This window comes from Elephantulus edwardii, unplaced genomic scaffold (assembly GCF_000299155.1).
Source record: "Elephantulus edwardii isolate Elephantulus edwardi_28Jun2011 unplaced genomic scaffold, EleEdw1.0 scaffold00064, whole genome shotgun sequence".
NCBI lineage: Eukaryota > Metazoa > Chordata > Mammalia > Macroscelidea > Macroscelididae > Elephantulus > Elephantulus edwardii.
The window spans coordinates 6,415,396-6,425,907 of record NW_006399814.1 but is presented as its reverse complement, the minus strand read 5'-3'; the positions used below and the strand labels follow the sequence as shown (position 1 = coordinate 6,425,907).

Here is a 10,512-nt window from a genome sequence, read left to right as displayed (position 1 = left end):
TCTAGCTTCCCACTCCTGCTTTCCCCTCTCCCCTCTCCCCCAGCCCCCACCCCCCGTTCCTGCTGCAGCAGTGGGTGTGAGGGTGACAGTCACGTGCTGCCCTGCCACACAGCTGCCCCGCACACACTCAGCTGGCTGCTGCCTCTGTCCAGGCGTCTGCCCTAGGCTGGCCTCGCTGCTGCGACTCTGAGACCTCCTTCCTGGTGGCTCTCTGGGAGGTTCGGCCTCGGGGCTTTGGGTGTGAATATTTCATGACTGCGTGGTCCATCTCCAGCGACTCTGGGGCTGGCCGAGGGGTCTGCAATGTTCCTGCCTCCGACAGGCGACACCGAGGTGCTTGGTCCCTGCAGCCTCTCTGGGCCTGTCACCCAACTGCAGACCCAGCATCCTGGGTGGGGCGCCCGGGAGCGCGGAGCGAGGAGCGGCCTCTGAGTGTCTCCTCCTCTCTCACAGGCTGGTCCGGGGACACTCATCATGGCTGCAGGGGTCCAGGACTTCAACCGGACGGAGTCTGACCGGCTGAACGAGATCAAAGGCCACCTGGAAATCGCCCTGCTGGAGAAGCACTTTCTCCGTAAGTACAGGAGGACAGATGGGGTAGGGACAGTGCTGGCCAAAACGTGTGGGGGCGGCTTACCCAGCCTGGCCTGCTTCCTCCTACCTGGTCTGACCTGCTTCCCCCTTGGCCAGACCTTCTGCCCCCCTGGCCTGGCCTGCTTCCCCCTACCCGGTCTGACCTGCTTCCCCCTTGGCCAGACCTGCTGCCCCCCTGGCCTGGCCTACTGCCCCCCTGGCCTGGCCCACTTTCCCCTACCTGGTCTGACCTGCTTCCCCCTTGGCCAGACCTGCTGCCTTCCCGGCCTGGCCTGCTGCCCCCCGGCCTGAGTCTCCTCCTGTGGCCTCAGGAGGCGTCTGTCTTATCATCTGTGGGGTCATTGTCCTAGAGACCAGGATGGGAAGGACTTCTGTGAACACTGCAGTGGCCGTGGTGGGCCGGTGCCCACACGGTTTGTAGGGGTCCAATGGGCTGTGCCGGTTCTGTGCTCATGGGGGATCTGCAGCCCCACGGACTGTTCAGTTTTCTCATGTCTGCACCAAGAGGGGACCCAGCTGGGCGCCACGCCTGTTCCTTGTGGACCCTGCCCGGCTGCTCGTGCTTCTCAGCCAGGTGTCCTCTCTGCGGGCTTTGGGGTCTGGGTGGTACTCACAGGAGATTGTTCCACAAGGACTGTACAGGTCTGCCCTTTCTCCTGGCTGGTTGTGTTGTCCCTGTCACGGATGAGGACACTGGGGGCCACTGGGGACAGTCCTCTCTGCTGCTCAGGTGCCAGCCAGGCGATGCGATTGTTAGCACAGCTCTGGTGACCCCTGACAGAGCCATGCGTGACTCAGTCTCCCACAAGTCCAGGTTTCTGGGCTGCCCAGGGGCTCATGAGATGGAGTGTGGTCTGGGGGCTGTGAAGGTTGGTACTGGGGTCACTGTGGGAAGCGGTAGCTGGGCTGACCCTCCTGCTGGGTGCTGCAGCCAGACTGGCGTGAGTGCACTCCTGGTGGGTGACCACTGGCCACAGCTCTGTCTGGCTAGTCTGGCCAGGCCCCTCTGGAGGGAGGGTGTTCTTCGGTCCAGAGAGGAAGAGCCCCAGGGTGCTCACGCCTGGTCATGGTGGACCTGGCCCAGAGGTGCAGCATGTGAAACATGGTGAGAGTGACCACAGCTGGCCCAGGGCGCGGCGTGAGCTTGTGTGCTGGGAAAGGTGCCAGGTTCTCCGCTTGGTGTTGTGTGCACCTCGGCTTGTAGGAGGCTTGCTGTCATGCTGTGCATCACTCACTCCGGGCAGATCATAATTTTTTTTTTGCAGCTGAGTAAACAGTGGTTGCGTATTGTCATTGGCTCGTTTTTCACTGGTGTGTTGCCAGTGGCTGGTTTATCGCTGGTGTGTTGTCATTGGCTGGTTTAATGTTGGTGTGTTGTCAGTGGCTGGTTTATCGCTGGTGTGTTGTCATTGGCTGGTTTATCCCTGGTTGTGTTGTCATTGGCTGGTTTAATGTTGGTGTATTGTCAGTGGCTGGTTTATCGCTGGTGTGTTGTCATTGGTTGGTTTATTGCTGGTGTGTTGTTATTGGTTGGTTTATCCCTGGTGTGTTGTCATTGGTTGGTTTATTGCTGGTGTGTGGTCATTGGTTGGTTTATCGTGACATCTCTCATTTTGTAGGTGTTCTGTCCCACATCTCCCCCTTCTTTTGATGAGGCTCCAGGTTACTGCCACTGTTGTTTCTAGTACTGGACGTTGCTTCATTCATTGCTGGGCAATTATCAGGCTGAGTAACCTGTCCTTCTGTCTGTCCCCTTCACTCCCTGCGGGACTCAGGGACTTCCATGGAGTCGAGGCTGATCTGTTACGGAAATCCTACAAAGTCAGGCAATCTCCTTTGCAATTTACATCCTCTAAAAGCCCGCTGGAGGGTCAGTGTGGACTTGGTTCCAATACAGCAGCCCTGAGTCCGTGACTAGACTTTGTCACACACCATAACCCTTTTGTTGAGTGACCAGGCCCTGGAGAATGTTCCTCGGTAGAGCATCCGTGAACTGCTGTCTTCGTTCTCTCATGCTGAAATCACACATGTGGGTGGCTCTGGGAAGTTTATTATGTCACGGTGCGCAAGAGACCAGAAGTCAGAATTCAGGGCAACCCCAAGCGGATCATTGACTCTCTGTTGCTCTAGGAAGATTATTGTGTCTTTTCAGCCTGTTTCCTTGGGAATCTGATGTGACATAGTGTCTGTCTGTCCCAATCGGTGCCTGCCTGCTTGATCTGTGTCTCGGAGTTGGTGGTGTGAGGTGCACTGTCCATCACATAGGAGCTCTGGTGCGTGGTCTGTAGGGAAGTTGAGCTGCTGAGTCATTGGAGAATCTAGGAGTTGGAATTTACCCTTGAGTCTGAGGAAGAAAGATGGGCAAGCTCCTCTCATGTGCTTCCAGCTGTGGGACTCCCTGTCCGGTCATCTGTGAGTCTGTTCACTGCATGAATTCACTAACATAATAGAGGAAATTCTGTTCCCAAATGGCATTGTTGCTGTTATATGCTGTCTGTGACCCGTGACTCACAGCCACCCTATGCACAATGGCTCTGAACTCTGCCCTATCCTGAGCCAGTCTCACTGTTCCCGACACACCTACCTCCTTTACCCCGGTTGCTGTGTCAATAGGGTTACATTCTCACGTATGTTGTTATTGTGTGCTCTTGAGTCAGAACCAACCCATAGCTGACCCTCCCGCAGGTTTTCAGAGGCTGTCGGTCACACGGGAGGAGATTGCTTATCTTTCTCCAAGAGCAGCTGGGTGGATTCAAACTGCCTGCCTTTGTGTTGGCAGAACAGCTCCTTAGCACTAAGCCACTTGTACTGCGGTTGTTAGGTGCTGTTGATGACTCCAGCGGCCCTCTGAACAGCGGGTCTGAACCTGAGCCATCTTCACCATCTCTGACACACGGATCCCATCGCCACAGTTACTGATTGAAAGTCCCCTCCTTTGCTGACCTGTCACCTTCCCAAGCATGATGTCCCTAGAGCTTCCGGTTCGCACCTATAAGGATTAAGACATCGCACGTGTGCTTGGGGAAGGGGAGGACACACAGGACCCAGCTCAGCCCCTCACTGACCTGTGGACAGCAGTGAGGCACCTGGTACCTGTAATGCCCTCACAGCTGGGGTTCTTGAGTCCAGCCTTAAACTATGTGCTGCCTCCCTCATCCCAGCAGCCTCACCAGGAGTCAGAGTCAACTTGATGTTCGTGTGTTTGGTGGGGATATTTTTGGGTTTAGTAATCGACCCTTCCTGTTGATGGTGGTCAAAAGCAGCAAGCCCGTGATCTATAAGGTTCTCTCACTGGCTAATCTAGCCTTTTGGGCTGTTGCTTAACTGTTTAAAAGTCATTTGCGGGCTTGATACCTCCTGAGTTTGCAACAATGTTTTTTTCTAAAAGCAGGGATCTAACCAGATAGGGAGCTCCTGTGATAAAAAGCTACATTGTAATCTCAAAGGCAAGCATTTGGAATGCACTGCAGAAGGATGGGGAGTCTGTACAGTCTGCTGCCTCTAAAAACTCGTTAGAGGGTCAGCTGTGGGTTGGTTCAACACAACAGCACGCAACAACCACAACAGTGATGCAGTTCTCAAAGCCAGGACAGTGTGGTGCCGTGTTGTTAGGAACAGTCAAGGAGGGATCACAGCAAGCCTGTGAACAGCAGACGGGCACTTTGCTGGCACTTTGCTGGCCTGCGCTGTCCTCCCCACCGTGCTCCCCACCGAGCTCACTGTTGCTGCCCTCACTGCGTTATGCCGTTTTGTTAAAGGTCCTGCTCTCTTTTGCTGACCTTCTCCCTTTCCCAGCATGATGATTTTTTCCCTCAAGGGCCAGCCCCTCCTGACCACATGCCCGAAGTCTGTGCGACGGAGAGCAAACACATTGTCTTTACAAGAAGCGCAACCAAATCCTTGGCTCCTTCGAGGCGCGGATGGCGAGGCTCGGCTCGTCAGTGCGGGGTGTAATCTAAGACCCTGCTCTGTTTCCACCATCTGTCCCCATAACCTCCCTCAGCACGGTGTTGTCCAGGCCCACACGTTTCCAGCCATCTGTCCTGTCTCTCATCTCCCTTAATCTGGAGCGGCCCCTTTGTCCCTTCACTGCCCTGACACTGGCGTTCGTGAAGGGCACAGGTCACTTCTACGAACTGCCCATCACGCGGGGCCCGTGTTCCATGTGGTCACGATTGGATTCCGTTAGGCACTCACACCCCACCTGTTGCTGATGGATGGGGTGTCCTCACTGCACCGGGTCAGGACACCCGTGATGTCATCACAGGCCACTTGGTCACTGCCTCTCACGGAGCCCTGGTGGTGCAACGTGGTTAAGTGTTCCACGCTCTCCAGGAAGCTGGTGACGAGAACTCCAGAGTGCTCTGGATGACCCACTGGCCATTCTGCTCCTCAGAGACCCCAGTCATCAGAAACCCTGAGGAAGCGGGGCGCTTCTCAGGCGTCCTCAGGGTTGTGGCTGTCAGATCAACTTGAAGGCAGTGATTTAGTCTTGGGTTTTCCCTGCTTTTAACTAGTCGGGGGTCCTACTCTCCAGCCTATAAAACCCCTCAGTGGTCAGTGTTGACGTCACGTGCTGGAATTCTAGTACTTTCTCTCAGCAAGACCTTCGCCATGAAGAGGAGGACAGGGCCGGAGTGCACGGCGGCCACCTTCATTATTAACTCTTGAAGCATACAGCGTTCCAGGGGGAAATGCCATCGGAGGGGACTGGCTCATGCCGGGCACGGGACCCTGGATTTGTGGCAGGAGCAGATAAACCCGTTCAAAGCATCGGCTCATTGTTTGGCCCCACACGGCTCCTCACTGATGCCCCTGGAGGAGAGAGCGAGCTGTCCCCTAGCTCTGTCCATGTGCGGGCAGGCTCTGGAGGTGAAGCTCTCTGATGTCATAAGGTGCTCACATGGGGTCCACACTGAAGTGACTGAATGTTGTCTCCAGTTGAACTATACCCCCCCAAAATGTGTGCCAGCCTGGCAGGGCCCCGATTTTCAGTGGCTGGTGATTAAGTAACTTGGGGTTCTGTAATGATACCGTCATCCCCCCGTGGGGTGACCCGACATGGTCATCCTGTCTGCCGCATTGGGACTAGTGTGGGGGCCGCACCTTCACTCGGGTTACATCCCCGATCATGGGTGAGGGGCATTTCCCCTGGGTATGGCCTGCACCCTTTTCTGTCTTACAAGAGATTAAAGGAAGGAGAAGCAAGTCGAGAAGGGGGGACCTCAGTACCCCCAAGAAGGAGGAGCCTGGGGCAGCACACTTGTGGACCTGGGGTCCCTGGGGACCTGGAGACAGACGGAGAAAGCTGTGTCTTCGTGCTGTAACTCTACGTCCAGTCCTGCATCGGGCAGAGTAAAGAGGCCACTTTGAGGAGGAAGAGACCCCTGATCCGCGTCATCGTGTTTTCAGTGGCCGTATGTCCATGTGATGGTCTGTGTTAGAAAACGCACAGAGTGCTCCTTCAAGGCGAGGATGGAGAGGCTTCCTAACACAACACTGGGTGTGCTGTCTGAGCAGCTAGTCCCTGGGAAGGGGCAGCAGGCCTGGAAGGGTGGAGGGCGGCAGGTGAGAGGAGGACGCACTGAGAAGGGCTGACACAGTGACTGCAGCGGCAGGTCCAAGTGTGTCAGGGATGGTGAGGACGCCGCAGGGTGGGCCAGGACTCAGACCTGTTGGCGGTAGGGTCCCTGTGAACTGACGGAACGGCCCACAACAGTCACATAAACATGCAAAGGCTCAAGTGTGAATCGGCAGACGAAGGATTGAGCCTTTAAGTTGACGCAGTGAAGACGGCAGGCAGAAGGGCCGATTTGGCTCAGAGGCGGTGCATCTCAGTTCCCCGAGATGAGAACGGGAGACGGCGTCGTCCACCGCTTGGGGATGTTGCCAGGACGGGACAGTCCCTGGAAGGACATCAAGCCTGGGAAAGTGGAGTGTCATGAAGAGAGGAAGACCCTCAACGAGTGGGCAGACTTGGTGGCTGCCCCCAGCAGCGCAGGATAGCGGACGCTGTGAGGACAGAGCAGGAGTGGGCAGTGTGACCTTCGCTGCCCGTGGAGGCTGAGTCACACCCTTCAGGGAGCAGGCATCAAAACCTCACAACAGACCGGGAAGATGTGTTTCTGTTAAGGGCGTCCCCTAGCGCCTTCTACAGCGGCATGAGATGGCTGAGACACGGAGACACAGGACAGTCCACGGAGCGTCCTTCCAGGGCCTGGGCAGCCAAGCTTGTGGGCTCCTGACCGTACTTCTCAGTAAAATTTCCAGCATTGGGATTCTTACTCCCATCAGCGAAGGCCGCTGCCCTGTCTCACACCCACTCTCCCCTCGTTACCTGGTGTTCTCAGGCTTAGGGCATTGGTGACATCTGCCCCTGGGACAGTTAGCGGGGAATATTGTGGGTGGTCATAGGTGTGGGCCGGGTGAATTGATGGGTGTCCTGGCATGAGAATGGCTTCTGGAACCATCCTCCTGCGCACAGTGCCTGCCCCGGTGTCATGACGAGGAGAAGCCTGGGAGCCTGGGTGCTGGAGCGGGGAGCCCTCCTGGGAGGGGTGACCAGGTGTGTGGATGCCTGCCTCAGACCTGCCCTGCCCCCCGAGTGTCTTTGTTCAGGACAGGACTTGAGAGCACAGCATGTGAGTTATATGGTCACTGTCTCTGTCAAGTCTCCTGGTGGGAACCATTGGCGGTGGGTTTATCAGAATTCTGTGTGTGTTTGGCACCAGCCCGTCATGGCCATAAATAGCGGCACACGCCTCCATCCCCGCAGCCTTCACACCATCGCCGCCCGTCCTGACTGCAACGTGGAAGGGCGCTTCCTGAGCTGCTAACGAGAGAAGGAATTTTGCTGAGAGTGTGTTTCACTGTTTTCTCTGTGGAAAATGACATTATGGAGTCTAGTCAGGAGAATAGAAACGCTGGCCACTGGGGTTGGATCTGGGGCCTGGGTCTCTGCACCGTGGGTCTCTGCCTCTGTTCTCCTGCTCGCTCAGCCAGTGGGGTTTAGGACCTGGGTCTCTGTCTCTGCGTGATCACTCGGGGGAGAGGGGCCCAGGACCTGGGTCTCTGTCTCTGTTCTCTTGCTCACCCAGTTGGGTAGGAGTCCAGGCCTGTGTCTCTGCTTCTGTTCTCACTCTGTGGGGTGGGGGTTCAGGCCTGGGTCTCTGCCTCTGTTCTGCTCGCTCACTCAGAGTCGGGCTTAGAGGACAAGCCCCTGTGCTTAGGGACAGGTCTCAGCTGCTTCTGTGTCTGCCATGGTGTCTCTGCCCTTGGGAACAAGGCTGGCCTTGTAGACAGTGTGTGACACAGACGGACACAGGATGGCGATGAGCAGGAGATGAAGACAGGTGGTGGAGATGAGAGGTGGGAACCCCAGAGCTTGGCGGTCAGACTCCCCCTGGCCCACCTCCACCCTGGCAGCTCCGCGGGACACTGGTTGTCACCTGGACCCCCCAGCCCACTTCCACCCTGGCAGCTCCGCTGGACACTGGTGGTCACCTGGTCCTGCGAAGGCTCCAGCCGGGAGGACCCTGTGGGGCATTTCTGCTGTGCCAGGTGGTGACACTCTGAGTTGGAACTGAGTTGATGGCCAGCAGTTTTCTGTCATAGAGATTTTTTATTTTTATTTTTATTTTTGTGTGAGTGTACCATCAAATCAGATCTGACTGGTACAGGAGGAGATTGTCCCTCCTTCCCCGGCAGAGCATCTGGTGAATTCGAACCGTGCGCCTCTGGGATTGTAGTTGCAGCTCCTTGCCACTAGGCCACCAGAGCTCCCCTGTCATAGAGATTTTTTCCCCAGGAAAAACCCCCCCTGATTCCACGACCCGTTGGCCTGGTGACCCTGGGGCCAGCTCTCCTGTTCTGGGCCACGCGTTGCCAGGGGACCAGCTGCTCCTCGTCACTCACTGACGTGTTGGACTCAAGGCTGCCCCTTGCCTGGGAAAGCCGCGTCTTTGAGCAGAGGAACGGCCGCCCCCCACGCAGGATTGCCGGGTGAAGGTGAGCCCCATATGGGGTTCCCCTCAGCACTGACTACCCAGCAGGAGGGAATACTCGGCCACAGTGGCCTGGCTCTGCTGTTACGGCCACTTGTTCCCCATGTCCAGTGGGGTCACCTGATGGACACTTCACTCACACCCTGGAGATTGACAGAGTCAAGTTCATGTTGCTGTTGGAGTTGGTACTTTCACGTCCATCCTCGCCCTAGTGACCAGTGTGCAGTGGAGTGCTGCCCGGTCCTGCGACTTCTCCCTCGCTGCTGTCACAGCCACCATGTCGGTCTGTATCAAGGAGGGTCTTTTCACTAACTCTCAACTTTACAAAGCACGTGTCCTTCTCTAAGTACTGGTCCTTTCTGATGCTGCACCCGGAGCAGATGAGATAAGTCATTGTAGCAACTCTGAGGAGCATCCCGGCTGCGTTCTCCCAGGACTGTTCTCGCAGCCGTCCGTGAGGTCCCCATGGCTCCCCACCCCTGCACTGGGAGGCACAGGGCCGCCTTTGGTCCTCCGTGCCCACTGTCCATCTGTCACGTGCATGTGAGGCAGTGGGAAGGACCCTGGCCTGAGTCAGGTAAGCGTAGTTGTCAGAGATGCACCTATGAGCTCTGATACTTTAAACACAGTCACTCGTGGCTTGTTTGTTCTTTGTTCTCGGGCCACTGTTTCCAGGGACGTCGATTGTGAATCCTAGTGAAATGAAATTCTTGACAACTCAAGTTCTATGAGTGTTAAGTCAAGAGATCATCTCTGTGGCCTCCCTTGGTGACTCTGGGTGTCCTGCCCCACTGGACATGGCACCCACTTGTTGACGTTTGGGAAGTGGGGCTGCTCCCCCTCATGGGTGGTTCCTCTGAGTCATCAGTGCACAGTAGATGGAGAAGTTCCCCAGGTCAGCACGCCTCTGCCACCCACCCAGGCAGCCCCACCCAAGGCGTTGTCTGTGTGGATGAGGCTGGCCTGTGGGCAGGGCTTTCCAGTGGCACTTGGTCCGTCTTGTGGCTTCAGAAGGGCCCACTGTCTGTCTCCTTCTTTCCTCCCCTGCCAGGCTGGACTCACCTGGGGAGGGTGAAGGCTGTTGGTGCTGAACTCCTACAGTGGGGGCCAGGCCCCTCCAGTTAGTGGGTGCTCAGTGCTCATTCATTGATGGGTGGATGGACATGTGGGTGGACAGATGGGTGCACAGAGTGAAGAAAGGATGGGTGAGTATAGGGGTGCATTTGTAAGTGGACAGGTGGATGGGTCTGTAGGTACTTGAATAGGTGAAGGATGGTGGGGGTAGGTGAGTGCATAGCTGGGTCGATGGGTGAGTGGGTGGGTGGATGGCTGGATGCATGGACTGTTGGGTTAGTAGTAGAGCAATAGATGAATGGGTAGACGTGTGAGTGGATGATTTGTGACTGAATGTGCGGTGGATGGATGGATGGATGGATGGATGGATGGAGGATGGATGGATGGATGGATGGATAGGTTAGTGGATGGATGGATGGATGGATGGATGGATGGGTGGATGGGTGGGTGGATGGATGGATGGGTAGATGGATGGATAGGTGATTGGATGGGTGGATGGATGGATGGATGGATGGATGGATAGGTGGATGGATGGATGGTTGGTTGGTTGGATGGATGAATGGGTGGATGGGTGGGTGGATGGATAGGTGATTGGATGGATGGATGGGTGGATGGGTGGGTGGATGGATGGATGGATGGATGGATTGAGTGGGTAGAAGGGTGAGTGGCTGGCTGGCTGGCTGGCTGGGCGGATGGGTGGATGGATGGGTGATTGGATGGGTGGATCGATGCATGGATGGATGGATGGGTGGATGGATAGGTGATTGGATGGATGGATGGATGGATGGATGGATGGATGGATGGATGGATGGATGGGTGGGTGGATGGATGGATTGAGTGG

The 10,512-nt window shown here is 56.3% G+C and overlaps 1 protein-coding gene across 1 annotated transcript in view; it reads left to right on the top strand.

Moving 5' to 3' along the window:
- The window catches only part of GRAMD4 (GRAM domain containing 4), a 59,994-nt gene that overhangs the window by 14,930 nt on the left and 34,552 nt on the right, over positions 1-10,512 (top strand). The window contains exon 3 of the mRNA XM_006888027.1: positions 454-574. Coding sequence (XP_006888089.1) covers positions 454-574 — 121 coding nt within the window. The remainder of the gene's footprint in view (positions 1-453; positions 575-10,512) is intronic.